General features: G+C 44.1%; 3 protein-coding genes across 7 annotated transcripts in view; 2 read left to right on the top strand and 1 right to left on the bottom strand.

Moving 5' to 3' along the window:
- Positions 1-10,897, top strand: part of has3 (hyaluronan synthase 3) — an 11,459-nt gene extending 562 nt beyond the window's left edge. For both annotated transcript variants that reach the window (XM_076267694.1, XM_076267687.1), the window contains exons 2-4: positions 4,229-4,873; positions 5,811-5,912; positions 6,193-10,897. In XM_076267694.1, coding sequence (XP_076123809.1) covers positions 4,229-4,873; positions 5,811-5,912; positions 6,193-7,122 — 1,677 coding nt within the window. In that variant the 3' untranslated portion in view covers positions 7,123-10,897. The remainder of the gene's footprint in view (positions 1-4,228; positions 4,874-5,810; positions 5,913-6,192) is intronic.
- A 7-nt stretch (positions 10,898-10,904) lies between these two features.
- On the bottom strand, positions 10,905-13,042 carry chtf8 (CTF8, chromosome transmission fidelity factor 8 homolog (S. cerevisiae)). Of its 4 annotated transcripts, none has more exons than XM_076267731.1 (4): positions 12,812-12,973; positions 12,641-12,693; positions 12,305-12,422; positions 10,905-11,519 (listed from the first exon to the last, which is right to left on the bottom strand). In XM_076267731.1, exons 2-4 carry the CDS (start codon positions 12,661-12,663, stop codon positions 11,286-11,288), a joined length of 375 nt encoding a protein of 124 aa, XP_076123846.1. In that variant the 5' UTR covers positions 12,664-12,693; positions 12,812-12,973; the 3' UTR covers positions 10,905-11,285. The 4 variants fall into 4 exon arrangements, with proteins under 4 accessions (XP_076123846.1, XP_076123839.1, XP_076123831.1 ...); XM_076267724.1 differs by having other exon boundaries at positions 12,873-12,973; XM_076267716.1 differs by lacking the exon at positions 12,812-12,973 and adding an exon at positions 12,981-13,042 and having other exon boundaries at positions 10,906-11,519.
- A 40-nt stretch (positions 13,043-13,082) lies between these two features.
- On the top strand, positions 13,083-25,151 carry utp4 (UTP4 small subunit processome component). Its single transcript, XM_076267651.1, has 17 exons — positions 13,083-13,172; positions 13,587-13,750; positions 13,964-14,152; positions 14,290-14,374; positions 14,638-14,727; positions 15,201-15,412; positions 16,741-16,912; positions 17,596-17,687; positions 17,926-18,022; positions 19,807-19,871; positions 20,073-20,195; positions 21,372-21,528; positions 22,900-23,006; positions 23,126-23,221; positions 23,719-23,904; positions 24,028-24,138; positions 24,855-25,151. The coding sequence occupies exons 2-17, from the start codon at positions 13,592-13,594 to the stop codon at positions 24,969-24,971; spliced, it is 2,058 nt and encodes a 685-aa protein (XP_076123766.1). The 5' UTR covers positions 13,083-13,172; positions 13,587-13,591; the 3' UTR covers positions 24,972-25,151.
- The last annotated feature ends 22 nt before the right edge of the window (positions 25,152-25,173 follow it).

The following is a 25,173-nucleotide window of genomic DNA, read 5'->3' as shown; positions in this document are numbered from 1 at the left end:
ATCTGATTGTGTATTTGTGCACAAGTTTGTTGCATTTGTCTGTATGTGTGTGTGTGTGTGGGGGGGGGGGGGGGGGGGGGTCTCAGACAGAGAGAGGGAAGGAAAGACACAGAGAGAGAGAGTAACGGTAGTTTTTCCAGTCCCTGTGGTCGGGGTGCCCAACGCTCTGGCACCGTGTGCTGGCGCTGGAGTGGCCAGCGTGCTGCTTCTGTTTCTGTTTCTGCTGCTGCGTTAGACAGGCAGACAGGAAAGCCTCTCAATTCCACCCAGAGACGCACAAATGCTGCTGTCTGTTGGTCTTTCCATGGCATCAGCATATGGTGGTCCTCCATGCAAAGCCTGGGAGTCAGCTGACACACACACACACACACACACACACACACACACACACACACACACACACACACACACACACACACACACCTTGCATTCACTCAGTCAAACCAACAACCTGCTGCAGTGAGTCACAGGGGTCTAGTCACACACCAGAGACTTGAATGATTCGCTGCTTTGTGGAGAGGCACTGGACTGTGTGGAGGCTTGCAGAGAGATAACAACAACTTGGTTTAAACCAAGTCTAAATAAAAGGATGGACATCTCATTGAATATCATCCCTTGAACTGAAATCAAAATGAGCTAGTCCGTAATAAACAAGCTGTATGTACAGTAATTGCTGCAGCTTCCCTATCGAAGCATCTCTTCATTGTCCCATTGTCTGCAACATTATCTGATTATCTGCTCCGAGAGCCCTCATGTGGATAGAAAAAGTATTTCACATCTAACTTTCACAGGGTTGTAGTATAAGGGCTCAATCATTTTTGAACCATAACATAAAGAAAATGGTTGTTTTGTGAGACGTAAGTCAGTGTTACAATGTACAGTGGGCAAATGTTTTGAACACCATCTTGTCTTGTGGTTGTGTATTGAGCTCTGTTTGCGGTGGGAGTATTGACAGACTTGTTACTGACGTTTAATAGAGGTAATAGGGAAGAGGGACCACAAATCACCAGTGTTGGTGGTCAGAATCTGTGGGGTTCCCAGTCCATATCAGTTCAATGGTTAAGTGCTTTAGCACTACAAATGTGCAGACATGGCACACTCCCAACCCCCCCCCCCCCCCCCTCAGCAGCATACTTTCCCTCAACCCCCGTTCTACAGCTGTAGCTTCACACAAGCTCAGCTGATTGAATGGGTTGGAGCAAATGATTAAAGGAGAGTGGATTGATCCTGTAACCTGTACTATACTGTGTGGGAACATCTGCGCAAACACAAAAGACAATCCAACAGTCCAAAAAAAGAAATTTAACAGCAGGAATGTCTTGCTTTTGTATTCTATTACTTTCTCTTGTTTAGATTTCTATTGCCACTCCTTCCTTCTTTTCGCAAAATTTTCACACTCATACATAGACATGTACACAAACACCATATCCATAGTCCATATCCAGTCTCCTGCAGCTCTCCTTCCTCTTGCTGTTCCATCCTCCTCACCTGGCCCCTGCTCCACCCCTCTCTGAGCTGGTTCCAGCCCTCCCTCCCTCCCTCCCTCTTTCCTCTCTCTCTCTTTCTCTCTCTTTTCTTCCTCCCCCAGCCAAAAGGCCCTGTCTCCTGGCCAAATCCCTCATTCTGTCCCTGCAACACCCCACGCGCCTCTCCTGAGGATTCAGCCCCATTCCATGCGCTCTCCCGAAGAGGCAAAGAGGCGGGGTGGGGGAATACCTGAGAATTCTTACCTGCACTTCACCTGGAAATACTACTCACCCCGGAGGACCTGTCTGCCACTTACCGGTCGCCCGAAGATGCATTTCGCCTCTCTGCCCTCTGCCCGCTGATCACCTAAGATCCCCCTCTCCCGTGCTCCTTTGGTAACTCTGTATCTGTGCAGGACACGTCCAGTGCTCTCCCGAGGATCCTTTGAAGAGAAATACGATCAGATAGCACCTCTGATATCGGACATCTGCACACAGAGGGACAAGCCGCAGGTCTCTGATAACGCAGGACAACTTCAACCCCCTGAGTTTGGGCTCAGCCATTGTCTGATTCTTTATTAACAAGGCTGTAATAGTGCACCATGGAAAAAGAGAAAATAGAGCAAACAGTGAGTCCTGCCCTTTGCTCATGGTGAGCAGAAGGGATTTAACTTGGTGATCGGGTTAGAAGTGGGATTTGGAATGGCTAATTTCTGTAGCTATTGTGTTTTCTGTGTTGTGTTGTTTTTACACAAGGATTAGCTCCCAGTAGGTACATGTCAACTAAGGTATTTGAGATTGTCTTAGTGTTATTTTAACTGAACTGAAATTGAATAGCATGTTACTTTCCATGAGTCTGGCCAGCATCAGTGACTAACTAAAAACTGGAACTCTATATGTGATGCGTTCTGGGAAAACCCTTCACATTGTGCAAGATTCTCAAATGATTCTGATACCATCCTACTGTAGCAACATGCAAGATTTTGGGAGGATGGTATCGAGGATTTTGCTAGGGGACAGTGTGCATAGTGTTGCAGGGATGGCATCAGAATCTTAAGTTTGTGAAATTTCACCAGAGAGGGTTGAAACAGAGCAAAATTCAAGGATGATGACCATGTGAAGGGTTTTCCTAGATCACATCACATATTTACTCTCTTCATCTGGTTTCCTTCACAAATCCAGCACACGTCAGCTTGTTGCCTCTTTGTGTGATCTTCACAAAATCCACTCGTGTGGCCTTGTTAGTATCCCTCTTTACAAATTCAGTGACGCGCCCGGGAATAATTCCCTTCAATATCCTTGTAAGCCGTGCCCAGCTGTGTCACTAGCATTCACGTGGTGGTGGATCCTTTCTTCTCCTGCCCCCCCCCCCCCCCGTGTCTTCCCATCCCTTTCATGCAGTGAGTGAGGGGCTAACAAGCCTCTGGCGGGCTAGTCCTTGTAATTAGGGTCAAACGTGACCCTGAGTGTTTCGCTGCTGAAGGACTGTGGCCCCGGGGGGCCCAGGATGCATGCTGCTCAGGCCCTTTGTTGTTGGGTAGGATTTGCTATCTCAGGGAGCTGTAATGTAAGGGATGGGGTGTCATTACTGGCATTGTTGAGCGGGGATGCCAAATTATTATTTTGGGGGGGGGGGGGGTAAAGGGACAGGTTTTGGGGGTTGGGTGCACCAGGGTCATGGTGTAAATGTGTCATTGTGATTCACTGGCACATGATTTGGCACACTGAATATCACGCTACACATCTGTTGGCTATTTTATCTGAGGATTTGTTGCCATGTTGACAGGTTTCTATCAGTACATCTTTCATTCACTATTATGACTGCCTGTGAGGGGGGGGGGTCCTTTCTACTGTTCAAAACAGTGAGGGCCTCTAAAGTCACCTGTCTTCCAAGTGGCAGTGGCCATGTGTGCCAAGCCTTTGAGGAAGTGGCTGTTGTGATATGAAGACGTAAAGGAGTGTGTCTGTCGACGGCAGGGTTGGAGGGGTTTAGGAAGGTAATTTTGTGAATGAAAGGGGAATTGTTCTCCCTGACAGCCGGTACTGAGAGTCAGCCTAGGCCTTTAATTAACATCATTAACCTGAAAGACAGGACGAGTTGCTGAGAGGAGGAGAGTGAGGGAGAGGAAAAGAGAGGGGTACTTTCCAAACCTGACCCCAACAGTTTCCATATTCAAACGGTTAACACCGGGAGCACTGCTGTTACACAGTGAATAGACAGCCCTTGTTTGGTTGAACACGGTGCTTTGATGTGGCCCATGTTGTAGCCTGGACTCCTGGCCCACGCTCGGGGCTGGGTTGGTTTATGTGGTGTAGCTACTGATGCGAATCCCAGCACGTCCAGGTGAAGCAACTTTAGTTTTGCAACCTCCCATGGGACACTGGGATGGAGCCAGGGAAAGTAATAAGTAAAAGACAGGGGACTGAACACGTTTAAGAGTTTGGGTTCCAAAGAAACAGGACGTGAGTCAGTAAGTTGATAGCATCAATTAAGAGTTACAACAGGCATTATGATTCAGAATTAAGGGCGCAATGAACTCTCTTTCCCCAGGCTTCCATGGAAAAGCTTTTGTGCCACCTGAGGCACTGCATCATTGGGTTTGCACTGTGGTGTGAAATGGAAGTTTGTCTCGACGTGCAAATGATGACTCAACATTTTATTATTTTTGTCTCCTTCCAACTCTTTCTCTGTCACACTCCATTTCTGCTTCCTTGTGTCATCTCCAGCGCTTCCTCACCCTTTGTCTCTCTCTCTTCCTCAGATGCCCTCTCGCTGCGGCACTGCCGTACGAATCTTCACTACCACCCTCTTCGCCGCGGTGGTCCTGTTCGCCATCCTGCTGGCCTACGTCACCGGCTACCAGTTCATCCACACGGAGCAGCACCACTTGTCCTTCGGCCTGTACGGCGCCATCCTCTTCCTCCACCTGCTGTTGCAGAGCCTCTTCGCCTACCTGGAGCACCGGCGCATGCGGGGCCCCGCGAGGCCGCAGCACCTGCGTCGCTCCGTGGCCCTCTGCATCGCCGCCTACCAGGAGGACCCGGACTACCTGCGCAAGTGCCTACGCAGCGTGCGCCGCATCTCCTTTCCGGGCCTCAAGGTGGTGCTGGTGGTCGACGGCAACCGGCCCGAGGACGCGTACATGATGGAGATCTTCCAGGAGGTGATGGGTGGTGCGGAGCAGGCCGGGAGCATGGTGTGGAAGGGGAACTATCACAGCGGAGGAGGTGGTGGAGGAGGTGGAGGTGGAGGTGGTGGAGGAGGTGGAAGGGAGGAGGAGGCGGCACGGGTGACACGGATTTTGCGCAACTGCCGCTACTCGTGCATCATGCAGGAGTGGGGAGGCAAGCGGGAGGTCATGTACACGGCCTTCAAGGCCCTGGGAGACTCTGTGGACTATGTGCAGGTAGGTGTTGCTCACTGGGTGTGTTTGAGGAGAGGTGGTGAACTGAAAAGAGTTCCCTGGCATGCAGTGGGTAACTCAGAAAAAGGTTCTCTCATATTATACTTTTGTTTGCTGTAGTGTTATCACAAAAAGCAACGTTAAATGTATTATGGATTTTGTGATTTAGGCCATGATGTCCATAATTACTAAGTCTGAATGAAATGATTTTGTAAAGTGTACAGTGTGGCCATTCTGTTTTTTTTTTCAGCTTTATGCCTCAGTGATCTTGGGACACATTTGTGCAGCAATGCATTTTTTAGTGGGTAGAGTGTGCTATCCTGAAAACAGCACTCACATCCATAACAATCCGATTACTGAGTTGGCACCCATATCTCTCCTTCTCTCTCCCTCTCTCTCACACACACACACACACACACACAGTCCATTGTCTTAGAGAGTGAAACTCCAAAATGCCACAGAGCTTAATACATTCACCTATACACTGTGTTTAAAATAACTCACTGAATTTATTATCAGGCTATATCTATCTCTCCCTGTGGTGTGTCCGCAGCGTCCTTGTCCCTGTGGGTCAAAGTGTAGCTGCGTCCCTGACCCGTCACCTGTGTTTATGAGCACACCTGTGTGCACTGTCAGCAGCCTCTCATTGCACTGCGCAGTCATAGCCCCTGATTGGCGGCTGTTGAAACGACAAGGACCTTGAAACATCTGGGGTCCCAGCGCCATACCTCATTTACAAACGGCAAATGTTAGCTTAGCCCCAAGACCCAAAGTCTTCAAAGCTGGGAAAGACGATGGAGTGTTGGTTAAATGACATGCTGAAGCAGCTATTTCACTCCTGACCCACTGTGGTTTTGTGCTTCATCGTAAATCAAAGCAGAGGCTGAGTTATGGCCCCTTTTGTGCTTCTGTGTCAATGTGTGTGTTTGTGTGTGTGCAGGTCTGTGACTCGGACACAGTGCTAGACCCTGCCTGCACCATAGAGATGCTGAAGATTCTGGAGGAGGATCCTCTCGTTGGAGCCGTTGGCGGCGATGTTCAGGTGAGCAACTTGGGAACACACGACCCAGAGCCTCCCTTTTCTATGGACTGTCAGTTTGCAGATTTCTGCCCACCTAAATAAGGCACTTCTCTGTCAGAAATAACTCTTTTACACACAATGCTCAACAAGCAACAGTACTGTCAATTATGTGTATATAGCAATCTCAAAGGTGCCTGTGCAGCATGAAAAACCTGGCTGCCTGAGCTTGCTGCAAGGAGAACAGTATGAACATTTACTGAGTGTACCTCTTCTGTTCCCCCTCCTCTCCATTTCCCTGCAGATCCTGAACAAATACGACTCCTGGATCTCCTTCCTGAGTAGTGTCCGTTACTGGATGGCATTTAATGTGGAGCGGGCGTGCCAGTCGTACTTCGGCTGTGTGCAGTGCATCAGTGGGCCCCTGGGCATGTACCGCAACTCCCTCCTCCAGCGTTTCCTGGAGCCCTGGTACCACCAGACCTTCCTGGGCAGCAAGTGCAGCTTCGGCGACGACCGGCACCTCACCAACCGCGTGCTCAGCTTCGGCTACAAGACCAAGTACACGGCGCGCTCGCAATGCCAGACCGAAACGCCCACACGCTACTTGCGCTGGCTCAACCAGCAGACCCGCTGGAGCAAGTCGTACTTCCGCGAGTGGCTCTACAACGCCCTCTGGTTCCACAAGCACAGCCTGTGGATGACCTACGAGTCGGTGGTGACCGGCTTCTTCCCCTTCTTCCTAGTGGCCACGGTGATCCACTTGTTCTATCGCGGGCGCCTGTGGAACATCCTGCTCTTCCTGCTCACCGTCCAGCTGGTGGGAATGGTCAAGGCCACGTACGCCTGCTTCCTGCGCGGCAGCCTCGTCATGATCTTCATGTCGCTCTACTCACTGCTCTACATGTCCAGCCTGCTGCCGGCCAAGATCTTCGCCCTCTTCACCATCAACAAGGCCGGCTGGGGCACGTCCGGCCGGCGCAAGATCGTGGTGAACTTCATCGGAGCCATTCCCGTTACGGTGTGGGCGGCCATTCTGCTGGGCGGGGTGGCCTACACCATCTACTGTGAGACTCAGGAGCCCTTCAACGAGACGGAGAAGGCCCTGCTAATAGCGGGCACCATCTTGTACGCTTGCTACTGGCTCATCCTGCTGGTGCTGTACCTGGCTATAGTGGCCAAGAGGTGCAACAAACGGGAGGAACAGTACCATCTGCCATATGCTGAGGCCTAGCACAGGGATATACTGATTGACTGCTGAGAGCCTTCCTCTCCATTATGGTGCTGCTACAAGAGCTGGACCAAGTCCTGACATGACTTTTGACCTTGGAGCCGCTCCCTATCCATGGTGCTACGGACTCATTGGTGAGGGTGTGTTGATGGACAGTGGCATTGGTGGCATTTTGCGGGTCAACTGCTGGATGAGTCTGTTTTGTTTTGTTTTGTTTGTTGGTTCACCTACAGTATACAGCACCTACAGTATACAGTGGCGTTTTGTCTTAGACTTAGGGGGTGCTTTGGTGAGTTTGAAAGCACATATCATGGGACAGGTATGGACCAGGTTGGGGTCCACAAAACATTCACTTCTATACATATACTTCTGCAGGACACTCACCCTGAGTGTGTAACCAACTTCCTGCTTGTAAAAGCCGTAAAGTGAGCTAACGTTTACCATATAGTTATGGTGAAAAGTCTCTCTTTACCAACATGGCAGGCACTTGACTGAATGTACACCATTGAGGTTATTTCTATTTTGAGGTTACTTCTTTTATTTTTTGGACTCCAGATTGACAGGACAGTCTGTTCCTTTCGGTGCTGCTAGGTATGGTGCCAAGCCTGAGATGTGATGCCTTTGCAACGGACACGACAAATCATAGACAAACACATGACTAAAAGGAAGACTGTAAGACAACCAGCTTCCATCTTTCTCCCACCCTGTCCCAGAAACACTGTTACACATCTACACGTTTTAAGTCATATAGTTATCAATTCTTTATGTAAATATGAATATGAACACCTTATTTCTATAGAGATGGTCTGAAATCTAACATACTTTACACTCTGCACTTGATCTAAGGAAGTATATGTGAATGCTCCATTGCAAATCTTTGATGCCAGGGGCAAAAAAACACACACATGGTGGAAAATCCCCAATCACATACACTTAATAATCTATTAACTGTTTCCTTTTGTCACCTTGTGGACAACACAGTAAATAAATCTCTGAAGGGAGATTGAATAACTTGAAACTTGAAAGTGCAAATAAGACACACAGAAATGTTGTTTACTGACTGTAGTCATGTCTACAAAGAAGGCCAGCTCTTGAATTTCAATCCCTTCATGCTGACGAGTTATGAGTTGAGGCATCTATTTTATTTTTGTTAGAGAAAAGTAAACACTGTTTTGTATTTTGCTGTTTAGAAGGACGATTTGGCCAGTTTGTTTTGTTGGTGACAGTGAGGGCTAGAAACAAAGTACTTTCTAAGTATCTCTAGAGCTAGTACTCTCTTCTGACATAATATATCCTGCTCCCCAGCTGTAGTCTGGATTCTTTTTGGCCAAGTCACAGTGCTATACTGATTCATTTTAGGATGTTTCATGCTCTGAATAACTTAGCAATTTGTCAAAAATGACAGAATGGGTTCCCAGTGGAACACTATTGCAACCTTAAATTTTAACGTTGCCTTTTTGAGAACCTGGCATATTCTCTCCAATAATGAAATATGTCAAATGTCAATTTATGTCAGGAAAAGATTTCCACTTTAAAGGACGCAGTCACAAGTATGAGCCACTGGCAAAATCTGACTGTAGGATTCAGCTGTTTGTTGCTGGAAACACATCATATCCACACAGAAGCTCTTTATGCGGCCAGACTGCAAAGAGGCGGGGGCTGGAGAGAGAGAGAGAGTGTGTGTGTGTGTATGTGTGTGTGTTTGTGTGGCACATTTAGCATGGCACTGAATGAATCAGTTCCTTCAGGCATGCTGGTGCCTAAAGGGTGGACTTTTTGGTTACACCTTTCAATGGATGGAGGAAAGGGAGGGAGACTTGCCCCTCACACACACACACACACATATGCACACACACTCACATACAACGACTGGAACACTGAGAGCAGTGTTTGTGAGTATTGCCTAATGAGCATCAAGTGCCCACGGTCCTGTTAAATGCAGGCCTAAACAAACATGGCCGCCACCACAGGTACAGTGTCAGGAGAGATGCATAAACTGGGTTAGCAGCTATTAACTGGACTGGGTTCCACAATAACAATATGTTTTAGTGATTCTGAAGGAACCGGGCTTATGACATAAGAGAGGCTGTGTTGAGTTTGTCTGACAGGAACAGGAATTTTTTTGTTTTGTTTGTGTGTGTAATGAATTAGCAGTTATATTTGGTGGTTATTTTTTATTCTTTGGCAGTTGCTGGGCAGAGGGGAGAGGAGACACATTGTGCCTGTCTTTGTGTTTGCGTCAGAGTGACCTCTCCCATAAAACATTTCCTTTTAACCGCCTTTCGTCCTCTGCACTTACTTAAAAAGTTCCTGTGACAAGTGCTTCTTTCATTTCATGCTTCAATGTCTTTGGGGGGGGGGGGGGGGACTATTCGTTCTTTCCAGTAGGAGAGTGCCGGGGGTTCACCGCCCATAAATTACCAATAAGAAAACTCCAGGAAGCTATTGATTACTGATAAACAAATATGTTTCTTATGCTTTAAGTTGTATGCGGATTTTACACTGACATATCAAAATAAATAACTCTCGATAATTTACATACATTACATGTAAAGGAAATACGGATTAGACTCACTCATACAGAACCTCAAAATCAGTGGTGACCTTTCTGTAGGGCAGATCTCTCCTATCATATCCACTTGAATAGCAGTTTCTGAGACTTCATCTTTGTCCAGGATTCAATGAAGGGCATGTCTCCTCTTCTATCTGATTGGATCATGGTCAGTTCTTTGTGCAATTCTATATGAGATAGAAGAGGCAAGTCAACGGCTGGACAACAGATCAATGCCTTTAATAGCAATTGCCAACAGCTGCAATGACTGAATGTTCAGTTACCAACATGTGTTTTAAGGACAGTGCTACTCCGAGAGCTGAATGGCAATCTATTTTTGTACTGTAATATTCAATATATTTTGAATGTGTAGCGAAACAAGCAGATAAAAAAAAATGCTGTCAGATTTGAAATGAGAGACAATGTATTTTATGACAAATCTGTATATTTTTGCCATTGTGAAATATGTGATGTTGGATTTTCACAATGCACTGTGCAGTCCATGACCCATGATGGGTTCTTTCTGTGTTCTGTACAGCATTTGAGTTTACAGACTGTCAAACCTGCAGCATAAGTGTCGAGTCCCATTTCTGTGGCTAGCTCAGGATGCTGTACAGATGTGCACCAGTTAACCGTCTAGAGAGACAGTTCACGGTAAATGTCACAATGTAGGCTGTCAATAACAGAATATTATTAGAAGTGTATTATGTTGTTTATGTTGTCGAAAACAATAATAGTTTTAGTTATAATAGCAATGCAGTTGCAAAGATACAACATAGATATATGACTTGTGTCTGTTTACATCTTCCAAAGGAAATATAAATGGTGCATAGCAAATGTCTACTAGATGATTTACAAAATCAAATTCAGTATATAGAATTGTGGTCATCCTTTGCCTTCTAAATTACATTGGGGTGGGTTTTCTAAAAATGTAGACATAGCCTTTTTGTTTTGACAACAAAACAACCTAATGAACCTTTAATAATTCTGAGGTATTTAGTACAAGTTGGGTCAAACTGCCAACACAATCATTTATTTTAAATTTGGGACCTGATCACACAACAGCACATTCTGTACGGCCCAATAACTGATGTTAGGCCACAAGTAAGTAACTGGGAATGACCGATCATGTAAAAAAAATCAAGTTTTCATGTGTAGATATTTAAATATGTAAGAAAGGGATTTCTAAAAGCATTTTTAAAAATCAATTTTAATTCAAGCGGTGTTTATTTTTTCAGACAATATGATATCTGTAAAGCATTGTTTTTAAGAACAATAAATATTATCTGAATTCAGCTGCTTTAAACAATCTGTTCCTAATGCTCAAGGGCTTTTCACCCCCACCCCCTCCCTCCAGTAGTAAAATTGCTTTTCATGGCCATCTCTTTACTTTGCATTCTCTTGTATGGGCAGCTGAAAAATCACACAATGGAAGACCTCAATGGAGCTACTGGAGAAATCTCATGCTTGATCCATCTTCATCTAGGTGGATGTCAAGAGCACTGCCAAAGTGTCCAGACTGACAATCCGGCAGAGATCTAACGTTCACCCACCAACCTCTGACCTTGTTGGGACTCCCCTGAGTCCACAGTCTCTGTCTGGCCGAAGCCATACGCTACACTTTCTTAGGCACATTGGTAATAATGGGTTTGGGTCGAGTCTTGAAGATCAGCTTCTTCTTGATGAGGGCGGTGACGGTGTACGTGGTAGGCCTGTCCTGATTGGTCTCCATGGCAACCTCCCCGCCCTGCGGAAGGCCGGAGCGTTTCATCAGGACAGCGAAGGGTTTCTCCAGCTTCACCTGCTTCCCATAGAGGATATGATGGCCCACGATGAGGATGGGAACGCCCTGGGGGAGGAATACAAGCATGAAACACACACACACACACACACACACACACACGTAACGGTGGCCAGCTGGTACATAGTTGTGCAGTATGTGCGTTGTGTAAACCTCCATCCTGACGCCTTATGAGACGTGCTAGTGAGAGAGCTAGCAGCTTGGGCTTTTAACTCAATTGCTAGCGCACTTGACTCCTGATCCAAGGTGCTGCAGTTTGCGGGTTTGAGTCCGGGCGAGTGTAGGGCAGCAGATTACATTGGTGCCAGGATCCGAATCGGGAGTAAGGTTTAGGGGATGAATATAACAAGCCTCCAAATAACTTTTGTAGAAACTGTATATAGTTTACATCTTACTGATATTACTACTAATAATAAAAGGAACCATACACAAATGAAATGCTTTAAAGCAACACTAAAGAACTTTCCCTCTGTCGCACGCATGCTATTTGTTTATCCAGCACCGGCTTTGCAAATAACAATGTCCACAGAGTTCTATGGAAATGCAATGCCAGACAAGTTTACAACCTATGTGTGTATGATTTGTGGGGAAACAAACCCCTGACCTGTGCATTGCTTGTACCATGCTCTCCTAATAGACTGAGATGAGAAAGTTATAGTTTAGAATCTAGATGATAATAATAATAATAATAATAATAATAATGTTGTTATAATTATATAGCTTTCTCAAACTCCAGGTCGCTTTACAAGAGATTTATGGATGTCTACTACTAATTCTGTAGTGGTCTGTACAATATAGTTCTCACCCATTGACTGTATAGAAAAAGTTCTCACCTCTTTGGTATAGTGCAAGTCTCCCATGATGCTCCCCGCCATACTGGTGTTGTGACGTGACACCACCTCCCCCTGGAGTTCCAGCAGCAACCACTCAGCAGGGCTGTCACCTAGGGCACTGAAACACAAACACACACACACACAATAACTCATCTATATTAGTGCAGTCCTGCCTCATTAATCAATCCACATGTAAATTACTTGCTCCACTTTGAACATGAAACTAGGGCGTCTGATACAACATCTGAGACACCTCAGCTTTGAAATACTGTACTGAGGAGGTAACTGAATATTTCAATGTTTATCAATAACACAAAATGTGGAAAAATTGCTTACCTTGAGACGATGATTTGCACCATGCTGGGGTTTTAAGATCACAGACAGTCCGTCTACATATAGGAAAATACAACTGTTTGAATGTATTTGTATTTCTATAAAGAAGTCGTTGTCACACCGAATAAACAACCCAAAACAAAGCTAATGTTACCATCTAGTAAGCTAGCTAACCTCTGACATGTGCAATGACTTCTAATCGCCTTAACAAGAAGGAGACGGTAAAAAATCTCACAGTGAAGTATTTCGATGACTTGTCGCTGATATGACCTTTTGGACCTTTCAAAATAATAACTTGAAACAAGCAAATAACATTGTTTACATGACATGCATGTCATCGTACCATCATCGAAAATGTAACAAGCAATTTCCCGCCAGCCTCTCGAACCAGACTCTACAGCTGCTTCCGGTTGGAACTTTACTTGGATTTCAGTTCCGGGTTGAAGGTTACCAACGTGGTACCCGTGCATCAACGTGTACACATTCGTAATGAAAGTTTATGATATTTACCGACAAAACTAAGGGACAGAAACAAGTAAGTGAATTTGTTAACCACAGGCATACACATGAACCTATGCAAAGCACTGTATTGTAATGTATTACTGGTGGCAGTGGATTTGAGCTCAACTAGCTTTTTAACTGGTATTTTTAGCCAGCTAACTGTTAGCTCTGGTAGTTGATGTGAGCACATCGTTGTCAGCACAATATTTTAATATAATCTAGATAGTAACGTATATTGAAATCACGCAAGTGTAACTGTTAGCTTGGCGGTTTTTGATTTAGCTGTCACAGGTTTGAGAACTGCTGGTCCAGATTTCTCCTAATCGCAGTGATGCTCAACTGTGCTACGGCAACTAACGTTACATTTATTCTAACGTTAACGTTAATCGGTGTGGCACTGGCAACAACATGCTCTACTAATGACCAATCCGTACTTATTTCATTACAGGAATAATGGGGGAGTTCAAAGTGCACAGAGTTCGGTTCTTTGACTATATGCCCAGCGGTATCAGGGCCATAGCTTTCAACCAGCAAACAGAGATTATGGCTGTTGCCAGACTCGATGGTTCAGTGGAAATCTTCAATTTCTCTGACCACTTATTTCAGGAAAAGGTAAGGCCTTATATGTTGATCACTATGTCTTAGCAACGCGAGTACTCAATAGAAGAGTACATCCTCAATTGTACTAACATCTAAAAAATCTGGTTTATCGTTTACACGTGGGACTCGACAGCGTGTGTGTAGGAAATCCTGATATCTTCAATTTTGAAGCCATGTTTCAGAGTATTTTTGCATAGCAGTCATCACTGTCCCCTCTTGTGACAGGTCATTCCGGGAAAAGAACAGCGGAGTATTGAAGCCCTTTGTTGGGTTGGGGAAAGACTGTTTAGTGCTGGCTTGAGTGGAGAAATAATCGAGTTTGACTTGCACAACTTGAGACCTAAGCTCACCATCGATGCCTATGGTGGACCCATCTGGACCATAACTGTCAATCCTCAAGGAACACATCTCGCGGTTAGTGTGTAATTGCGTCTGTGGACTTGGGTGTGGGTAACTCTTATGGATAACTCTTGAACATGTGATAAGATTGACTGGGCTATTCAGAGATTGCGCCTTTTTGAATAGTCTCCTTGATTCTTCCCTTGTCGCAGGTGGGATGTGAAGATGGCACAGTGAAGCTGTTTGAGGTTCTGGAGGACGGAATCCAATTTGAGCGAAACTTAGACAGAAAGAAAGGTGAGCGAAATGAGCTGTGCTTTATCTCTGAGCTCTGCAAGCTTTAACTGAGGATTTTTGAAATGAGTCCATGGAATGATGGTAGAGGGTAAAGCAAAATATCTGCCGTCATATTCAATGTACATATACCATGATGTCTCAATGCACCTCACATAGTAAACATATGTGTTAAACCATTTTGTGTTCCATATCAATACACATATTAAGTAATATTAATTGTAATTGTAATCAGGTTTATTCAGCCATGTTTCTTCTACCCACAGGGCGTGTCTTGTCTCTGTGTTGGCATCCATCAGGCACTAAGATTGCCGCTGGGATGATGGACATGATCTGCATGTTTGACATCAAGACTGGTGAGGGTCCTGGAGCTCACAGTGAATATGATGATGGAATATAGTTCTGATGTGAAGACGTGTCGGAGTGTTTGTGTTTGTGTTCATTCCTTCTGTGTTTAAAAACCAACCAAAGTCATTTGGTGGGGTTGAACTTTTCACTAAGAAATCCACGGAATCATTTTAGATGCCATGGCTTACTCAAAGGATATAATTAGGAAGGCTGTCTATGCCCATCAGTCACAGTTCTTTAGTCGCACATAGTCTGAGCTACAGCAAACAGATTATTTGAGCATCGCTGATGGCAGGCTCTTTTCTAGTGTTATTTAAAGTCTGTTGATGCAAACTAAGCATATTGCATTGTTTAAAACATTGTCGGACATTTAAAAAATGTAAGGCTTCTGAAAACAATTTTGAGGCTCGTGTGTGTTTGTGTGTGTGTGTGTATACGCACATAACGTTGACGTGTGTGTGTGTGTGTGCGGGCGCATCAGGTCATGCAATCCACAGGTTGCTTGTTGACAAGGCGCGGGGTGCCCCAAAGAACCAGGAGTGTGTGGTATGGAGTGTGGTCTACCTGGCAGACGACACAGTCATCAGCGGCGACTCGGCTGGCAGGGTGAAGGTGTGGGACGCGCACACAGGCACGCTCATCAAGAACCACGACGTCACCAAGTGGGACGTCCTGACACTCTCACTGTCACAGGTAAGCTACTGTCTATTGCCGCTTTCAGACCTAGGTGTAAGTCCGCATGTTCTGTGGATGTCAAATGGTTGGGCCGTATATCTAAACATAACCGGCTATTTGGATTTCCGAACTCAGCCGGCTCTTACACTACTCCCCTCCTAGTATCTCCGACGGACATTATGTAAATGAGCTTGTGTCTGAACGAAGTGGAGATTCTGTTCATGTGCGTGTTCAACCATGCGGAGATTCTGTATATATGCGTCGGTGTTGTTCACACATATGACCGCATAATGTCAGCATGTTAGCATCATATCTGAATCACCTGAAGGGTCGCACCTCCGTTTCACAAAGCTCCGCAAATACTGCGGAGGACGTGTCTGAAAGCAGCTTGTGTGTGTCTGTTTTGTTAGTCTGTGGCCCTAATTTAAACTGTGTGCAATGTCTAAAGTCTAATTAAAGCTTATTTAATAGGGAGGCAAAATCGATTGCTAATTTAATGACCAAGAGCAAGATCTTAAATGCAAACATTGGTGGATCAGCTCAATGCTCTCACACACTACACAACAGCTTTTGTTCATTCACAAGACCCTTTGCTCATCAAGTGACTTCGCACTGTGCCGATCATTTGAAATAGGACCCCCACTGTCACTCGGGGGACTGGCGGGTCGGATGTTTGTGCTAATGGCTTTTCCACATGGAGACAAGAGTAAATGGAAGGTGCCGAATGTTCCATGGCGTTTAAGCCCATATGTTATACACTGACTGATGGATTTCCACCTGTTTCAGTAATAAACGTTTTTAACTAGTTAACTAGTAAACACAATTCCATGTTGCTGTTTAACTTGCTGGAGTAGCCTCCCCAGATGCAGTGAGTTTGCCCTCCTTGAAGCAGTGGATGATTTAGTTCTCAGGCTAAACATGATTTTTTAAGCAGCAACCTTTTTTTATAGCCAGATAACAACAGGGCTACCTTTTAAAACCCAGTGATATTTCTTTTCTTTTTTTGCCACAAAACAGAAATGGGATCACTGTAAGAATCGTAGGCCAGTATTATTTTGTGCTATACTGCCGAAAAATACATATCATTTTCCTGGTTTTTATTTGAGGCAGGCACTTATTCTACTGAAAGTGTCTTGTCTGCAAGGGGTTATAAAGGGCCTGTGTTTATTGGAGACTCATTATTGTTTGAAGTTTTGCGTTAAAAGCAGTTCTGACTTTGTGTCATATGCCACATCATTCTGTCGTAGGCCATGGTATCACTAAATGGCTTATTCTTAGTTAAGGTAGGGTTGGAGAGACATTGTGCATGTTTTGAGTAAGTGTGTGTGTTTTATTTTGATTGGCAGGATCAGACCAGTCTTGTTGCTGGAACATCAGAGGGAACCGTAGTCCAGTTCCAGTTCCTGTCCACAGCTCTGGGGCAGGAGGACAAGGAGTGGGTCAGGACTAGAACTTTCAAGAACCATACGCATGACGTCAGGGCGGTGGCAGAAGCTGGGTCAGCCATCATTTCAGGAGGTTGGATCAGATTGCATTGCTTTTAATATTTAAGATAAAACTAAATAAGACAATGTAATAATAGAATTGTCTATTTGAGTAACACTTCACTTGGATAATGTGTCTACAGTCTTTACAGGTGGTTTGCTAGAATTTAAGTTTAGTCTCCAAAATTGTTGTTAAATGAATGAACATCACTATAACCAAAGCCAACCCCTAACCTTAACCATAAGTTGTTAACAGTGTGTCAACAATCTGAGCATCTGTAGATAGTCTATAGGAGACTATCTAAGTTATGTGTGAGTGTGGATTGATCTATGGTGTAGGTAGGTCTATACAAAGTACGTCATAGAGTACTGGTAAGTTCAACCTTCAAAAATGAACAAAATGTATGATTCCGGGAACTGTCGAAGGTCATGTATTCACAAGCAGTGCGAAAAAATATTGGTGATATTTCTACTTGCGATGTGTCAGACACACTGATGCCAACTCTTCTCTTCAACTTTTCTCAAACTCGAGCAAAAGTAGTTTATTCACCTGTGTATCGTATATCAATATCATAAGGAAAGCATTGTGATACTAACCTGTGATTCCCACCTCTAATTTTTGAGTGTTGCTAAGACCTGTGCTCTCTTCTCTCTCTTCATGTGATTACCTGTCATGTGCTGACCTGTCATGCTGACCTGTCTCCCTCTGTCTCTCAGGTATGGACACCCAGCTGGTAGTGAGACCTCTCTTAGAGAAGCATGATGTCAAGTCTCAGGCCTCTGCGTTACGCAAAGTCCAGTTCCCACACGTAAGTCTGGCCTCAATGACCTCCTTTTTTGACCATACCGATTAATCATACACACAGCACAGATTACAGTATGTCATAATTACAGTTCACATTTCTGGCTCATATTACTGTTTTTCATAGTTAACCAGTATAATAGTCTTCAGAATTACTCAGATGCTGACTAGCTCTACAACCGATTGATGGATTGAAAATGGTTTTATTCACTGCTGGTTGTTATTTTTTTTCTCTCTCTCTGTAGCGGCGGTTGGTGTCTTGTGCTAAGAAGGCTCAGCTCGTCTTGTTCCAGTATCCCTCCTATCTGGAGCTGTGGAGGCTAGGAGAGAGTGAAGGACATGGTAAACACAAACATATGGAACACATTGTTGTGAAAGTGTTATTTATTGTTGTTTTTAAGGGTCAGGGCTGTACGTTAACTTTTTTTGCAAGTAGCACTGGTGCTACAGAGGTTAAAAGTTTTGTAGCACCAGCCACAAATTCTGTAGCATCGATATAAAACCTCTAAAATCTCTAAAAACAATCAGTTCATCACAGTTCATCAATTGTGGATGGGATTTAGGCCTACTGCAACTGGATTGATAAAAGGTCATGTAGTTGTAAACATCTCACCTGGCTACATTGTGTTTGAGATGAACAAAAGCTATCAGCATGATATGTTATTTGGTTGTTGTGTTTTTGTAAAAACAAAAAAACAATCAATGACAGTTCCATGCAGTTAGACTTTTCAATGGGTATCAGGAAGACAGGTCATGCCATGATTTTTTGTTCATTTATTTTTGAATAAGTAGAAGATATGCTGAAGATTTTATTCCACTAAGATTTAATTCACGTTTAGTTCATATTTCTAAGTTTTTAAATTAGTGTAATCCTACATTTAACCTTATTGTCATTGCACGAGTGAAATACCGTACATCTAACCAGTGGTGCAAATGAGTAGGCTAACTGACATGTCAAATGCATCCCTAGACTGTTCCATACACATAGGCTGCAATAGGTAGCCTACTAAAGATAGCTGAAGGTCTGTGGCTAACGAGTCGTAATTAAAGTGTCGTGAAGGTTTTTTCGGAACCGATCTTGTATAGGTTATTAAGCACTACTAAGCGAGACTTGCGCATGAAGTGGGCTCATATTTGACAGATAGAAGCGAACGTCCCGGTGGACTTTTTTCTTCTAAGTTTTAGATCTGAATGGTGCTGTTTGGATAAGTTGTTCGTTTTAAACTGAACTAAAAATGCAAAGCAACAAGGCGATTGCCACAAACTTCTACCTCTGCTTGACTAATCTAATCACCTCAGCCCGGCCCGGTCGGAAGATACTTTCGCTTTAGACTAAACATAGCTATCACTTGTTTGATTCGCGAGGATAATTTGCAAGGTGTTTTTTGGTTTGGAGTTGGATTGTTTGGATACTATGCCTACAAACAAGTAGACATTGTTTTTAATCGCGTAGACTGCAACTAAGTTGAAATCAAAGTAGCCTCTCACAGAAGTAATCTATACATACGCACTTCAAACAAACAAACAAGCGTTCCACCGGGAGCCTACGCCGGGCGCGTAACAAAGAGCTCCGTTTGCGACGCGCAAAAACAGAAGAAGGGTCTATTTTTTTTTTTACGTAGCCTACGCGCCGCTATCACATCTGGTGTAGCCAGTTGCACTGATCACAGTAGAAGGTAATTGCTGTAGCCTCCCTGTCAGTCTCACACGCATGCATTGTATTGCCATAAGCAAAACTGTATACTGTAGCACCAGTGCTACGTTGGTAAATCATCCATGCACAAACTATTTTTTTTGTAGCATGTGCGACATATATGTCGCACTGTACAGCCCTGAGGGTGATTGTGTTATTTGTTTGTTGTATGTATTGTCTATTTGTATGTATGTATTGTCTATTTATTGTGTGTGTATTTTAGAAACCTACCTGTGGAGTCAAAGACAAATTTCCACTCTTGTGGACAATAAAGCTATTATTATTATTATTATTATTATTATTATTAACACAAAACAAGATTTGTAATCCCCCCCCCCCCCCCAGTCATCATCTCTGGATATTCATAAGCTCTTGTTGGCGGATGTTTAAATTTAAAGGCATAGTTTAACAGTGATACTTCCTCTTATGTCAGGAACTCCAGGTGATAAGTTGCCAGTTCAGAGGAACCCAGAGAAACTTCTTCAGTTGAAGACCAAGGTGTGTGAGCTGACATTTTCTTAATGCACTATGTCCTGTAGTCAGCTGTAACAATGGTAGTGTGTCAAAGTGACTATGTAAAGATTAAATGAGTGATTAAAGTGTGGGGAGATAGTGTAATGGTACACTAAGATCATAAACTGTAAGCTACTATGTGCCGTGTCAGTGTGAGCTGTAACCTTGTGCTGTTTGTGTCTGTAGGGAGAGGAGCATATCTGCTGTAGTGCCGTGTCCCCATGCGGAGGATGGCTGGCCTACTCGACCACTTCCAGTTTACGCCTGTACAAAGTACAGCATGAGAACAACAACATCAGCATCACCAAGGTATACATTACTAATGCACACTGTTATGGATATGTACTGTGTAGAACATCAGCATCACCAAGCTATACATTACTAAGGCACACTGTTACTATGGATATGTACTGTGTAGAACATCAGCATCACCAAGCTATACATTACTAAGGCACACTGTTACTATGGATATGTACTGTATAGAACATCAGCATCACCAAGATATACGTCACCAAGCTATACATTACTAAGGCACACTGTTACTATGGATATGTACTGTATAGAACATCAGCATCACCAAGCTATACATTACAAAGGCACACTGTTACTATGGATGTCTACTGTATGTATAGAACATCTCTGTGCACACGTATACAACATGAGAACCTCAGCATCACCAAGAAAAAAGTTACTATGACATACTGAAACTATGGATATGTACTGTATGTATAGAACATATGCACATTTGTATGTAACATCTGTTCCCATTTGGTGTGACATACAGTCTCTCACTTTCAGACAAGAGGCTTCGAAGAGGGAATGTGCTGAAAATGTTTTCAGAATTTCTGAAATTCAGGGGTAGATTTCTCTTGGCTTGTTGTCTGTTGGCCCCATACTCACTGTTGTTAAATTGGTAGAGCTAAGCCTATCTGCAGGAAAAGATATTAGCATCTAATGATCTTTGTCAAATGGACCCTGAGCAAGGCACTTTACTGTTGTTTACAACTCCTCTGTCCGGTTCAGGGATTAAGCTCAAAGAGCCACATTAGTTCTCTAGTTCTCCGGGGAGAACTTTCCTGCCAGAACCAAAATGAGCCCAATTAGACTTGGCCCCTCCACTCATGTTGTTTAGGAGCTGAATCCAGAAAAAGAGGCTTTGCAGGAAGGGAGCTCTTGGACGAGATTGTAAGCTGTATTTCTCTGAGTAGCCAATAGATGGCAGCAGGTCATTCCTCTTCTGTGAATGTGAAGGAGCAGTATGTACAGTGTTTTCTGTCATATGTATGTGACTGCAAGTCATTGAAGAAAATTGCTGTCACATACATTTGACAGTTGAGGGAAAGTCTGAGGAGAAAAATAAAAATGACTTCACTATGACTATTTTTGACTATGACTATTTTTGACTATGACTATGATTTTTAAATTTGATTGTTTTTCTCTAATCAATCTCTCTCTCTCTCTCTCTCTCTCTCTCTGCTCCATCAGATGTCTAAGCTCCCTAAAGTTCTGCACTGGGCCCACCAGCTGTGCTTCTCTGCCGACTCATCCCAGCTGTTTGCTGCTTCGGCGAGCTCCTCCGTCCATGTGGTCTCCCTCAGTGCTAACAGCTGCAAACACAAACACACCTTCAAGCCCAAGACAGGTGAGTGGAAAATCACGTGCTCAATGCTCATGGTCGCGACCATGGGTAGGAGACGTCAAGGAAAAGCCCATTTGTTTTAGTTTCATAGTCTGGACCTTTAACAAGAGGGTGTCAAGGAAAATGGTGCACATCTCGTATTCACTGTAGAGTCGAGACTTTGATGTGGGATATATAAAATATGTATACAAAAACAAGTTCCATTAGTTTTTAACAAGTTCTATTATGAACTAGGATATTTATTAAAGCGGTTTTATTCCTAACGGTGGGTTTCCACACAGCGAAACACCTCGCGATTTTCGGCCAGCGAAATTTCGCCTCGGGGCCGTGACGCCGAAACCGCTAACCTTTTGACTGCAGTGTCTAGCCAGTGGTGGCAAGCGAGCTAATTAGGCTAATCAGCTAATTCAAACGTTTAAGTACTTAATGAAGATATCCAGGGGTCTTTATGCCTTGACTAAGTTGATGTTGCCTATAAACAACAATTCATGTTCATAGAAACAACAAGGTCAATAAGACATAATATATTTCATACCTGTGTTGCAGCATGTAGCCTAGCTGTCTAGCTAGGTTTACAATGCAATCCAATGTCCTAAAATACTAGCATTTCGCCTGTCAGGTAGCTAAAAAGATCGATTGCTTAAACTAACATATATAGTGGTCTATTTAGTGGTGTATGTGCTCTGATTAAGTTTGTGTGGCATATAAACCACAATTCGTGTTGATACAAGTGCCAATGTTCATGTAGAAACATTTTAATCGCATACAAATTTTCTTGTTACAGCTCAGGTAGTCTCCGCCATCTTGGTCACACTTTTTTGTAACTCCCGCCTCCAAACACAGACGCGGACCTGATTGGTTTTCGAATGGTCCTCATTTAAATAAAGTTAAACTTTGGCCAACTTTGTTTCGCCTGCCTCGGCGATTCGCTTTCATTTCGCCCAACCAGGGCGAATTTCGTCTCCATTCAACCTCAATGAGAGCGACGCGAAATTTCGGTGTGTGGAAACACACCGTAAGAAGAGTGCCTTGGCGTCCTGCATGTTTTTTTGAGATTTCCGTCGTCTTGCTAAAGAGCACCTTCTAATTATAAATATATTTTTTACACCATCTGAACGCCACAGCCCTCCAGACCCTTCCCCCTTGGTTTAAGTTATATAAAAACAACACTTACTGTTTACTATCGATGGCTATATCGATGGCTATTGTAGACATGAATTTCCTCGAGCAATTTGTAACCTGAAATCGAGTACATTGCATAATTAGATATTTTTATTAATATTTTGATTTACACCTTCATAGTTTAAAACATGATGTTTAGATGGGTATATTGGTTTGATGTGGTCATCTCACCCGTTTATGTCCTTCCATCAGGTTCAACACAGCCCATACATCTACTCTCAGTTAGTGCGGATGGTCAGTGGCTGGCCACAGCTAACAGTGACTGTGAAATCCATATCTATAGCCTGACCACACTCAAGGTGAGTTGTGAGCTGCAAGGTTTATGGAACTCATAATTTTTTTGCTGGCAAGAAGATGTTGTCTTTGAGATGTTATCTTGGATGCTGATTGGCTAACTGTTGAGTCTGTCTTGTTTCAGAGCCACTGCAAAGTGCCTGTGTACAGGTCAGGGGTCAGCGCCATGGCGATTCACCCAACCACAAACAACCTGTTTATGGCGCATGCAGATCAACAGGTAGACCCTTCTCCATCAAAATCAGACAGACTCCTTGCTTGCATTTACAGTCTCCCTCAATTGTCCTCCTGCTTAGTACATTGACTGTCTGACATTGCCCTTGCATTTTGTACCTGACTGAACTGACCTGCTGTACAGTTAGTTAGTTGCACACTGACTCCTGATTGATCTGATCAGTAGCGTTTTAATGACTGATTTAAAGGGGGCGTGCTCAATTCAGGGGTTCGTTCAAGTTATGCACGCAAAGGGGAGGGTTGCTCAGAGCAGGCTCAAGATCTTCTGTTCTATGAGATACAGTATGTCAGATGGGTAAAGGTTTACTGCTGACATGGTGATTAAAAAAAATAAGAGAAATAGAAATTTGAATTTGAACCTGTTGAAGCAATACGTAAACTGTGCATAATCTGCTAAACCTTAACTTAGTTTGAGAGCTGATTCATGGAATAGGTGTTAATGTGTCGGTGTGCCTGTGGTGCCTGTGCTTGCGTTCTCTGCAGGTGTTTGAGTTCTCCATTGAGCAGAAGCAGTACACCGACTGGAGCCGGCAGGTGCAGAGGGTCGGGTTGCATTTCAAATGGCTGGAGCGGGACACGCCTGTCACCAGTGTGACCTTTAACCCCCGAAACCCTGCCCACATCATCCTGCATGACATGTACATGTTCTGTCTCATTGACCAAAGCCTGGTAAGAGCCACGAGCCCCCTCTCTTGCCGTGTGCCAGCATGTAGCCACGTGTGGATGTGAGTGTGTTTGTCTGTTTTTTTTTTTGGTGATACCACTAACACCCTTGTTTCCGTGTGCTTTCAGCCTCTTCCTCAAAAGTACAGCCAGCTCTATAACCAGCTCACCCTGAAGAGTATGCCGGAGCAGGAGAGAAAGGAGCACTGCCACGCCTTCAAAGTCTGCAAACTCTTCCAGGTGAGATGGCAGCGCCCACTGGTTGCTGCAGTACATTTTCCTTCCACCAGAGGGTGCTCTTGCACAGCGTACATAGAATGACTGATGTATAAGTATACTCTTTTGATCCCGTGAGGGAAATTTGGTCTCTGCATTTATCCCAATCCGTGAATTAGTGAAACACACTGCACACAGTGAACACACAGTGAGGTGAAGCACACACTAATCCCGGCGCAGTGAGCTGCCTGGAACAACAGCGGCGCTCGGGGAGCAGTGAGGGGTTAGGTGCCTTGCTCAAGGGCACTTCAGAGCAAGGCACCTAACACCTAACCTACCATTGAGATGTGGTTCTGTCCACTAACATAAGCAGGAAATGGTAAACAAATATGTTTTACTCTGAAATTAGTAGTGGACGTGTCATAGTGAACTGTGAGTTTTAAATATTTTTGGCATGGTGGTATGTCAGTGCCTTAATTAAGACCTCTTCTTGGCTCATTGACTAGGATATGTTCATTTCAATGAATGAATAATGAATAGAATCGGGAATGTGTGGGTAGTGGAAAAATAATTGATGAAATAATGCTATGGGCAGCTGACTTGATGATGGCTTTATATCAGGCGTCAGACTCTGAAAAGGAAGGATACCATATGCCTTAGCTTGTGTGTGTGTTAACATGAGTATTGTGTGTGTGTGTGTGTGTGTGTGTGTGTGTGTGTGTGTGTCTGTCTCCACTCAGCCCCTGATGTGTGTGGACATGATGGAGGATCACTCCCTGGTGGTGGTAGAGCGCTCCCTGCTGGACATCACGGCGAAACTCCCGGCGCCAGTCAAACAGAAGAAGTTTGCCACTTAAGAGTACCGCTGTGTGTGTGCGTGTGTGTGTGTGTATGTGTTTGAGTGTATATGAGTATTCCTGTGTGTGTAAGTGAGAGAGAGTATTCTTTTGTGTGAGCGTTTGTGTGGGTGATTTCTGCCTTGCTTTGTAATGAGTTTTACATAGTATACAGTAATAAATGACCTATTTACTGTAAAAGTTACCATTTTGTCTCTTCTTG

The sequence above is a fragment of the Alosa pseudoharengus genome, unplaced genomic scaffold, assembly GCF_046254945.1.
Source record: "Alosa pseudoharengus isolate Yale_2024_CS ecotype anadromous, Long Island Sound unplaced genomic scaffold, YU_APseudo_1.1 YU_APseudo_1.1_scf_10, whole genome shotgun sequence".
NCBI classification, from domain to species: Eukaryota; Metazoa; Chordata; class Actinopteri; order Clupeiformes; family Clupeidae; genus Alosa; species Alosa pseudoharengus.
This window is presented reverse-complemented; position numbering and strand designations above follow the sequence as displayed.

Coding starts and splice junctions, on each gene's coding strand:
- utp4 (XM_076267651.1), top strand. CDS start 13,592: ATGGGGGAGTTCAAAGTGCACAGAGTTCGGTTCTTTGACTATATGCCC. Junction 14,153..14,289: donor CTCAAGGAACACATCTCGCG/GTTAGTGTGTAA, acceptor CCCTTGTCGCAG/GTGGGATGTGAAGATGGCAC. Junction 18,023..19,806: donor AGGAGAGAGTGAAGGACATG/GTAAACACAAAC, acceptor CTCTTATGTCAG/GAACTCCAGGTGATAAGTTG.
- chtf8 (XM_076267716.1), bottom strand. CDS start 12,663: ATGGTGCAAATCATCGTCTCAAG. Junction 12,423..12,640: donor GTGCAAATCATCGTCTCAAG/GTAAGCAATTTT, acceptor TTTGTGTTTCAG/TGCCCTAGGTGACAGCCCTG. Junction 11,520..12,304: donor ACTTGCACTATACCAAAGAG/GTGAGAACTTTT, acceptor TTCCTCCCCCAG/GGCGTTCCCATCCTCATCGT.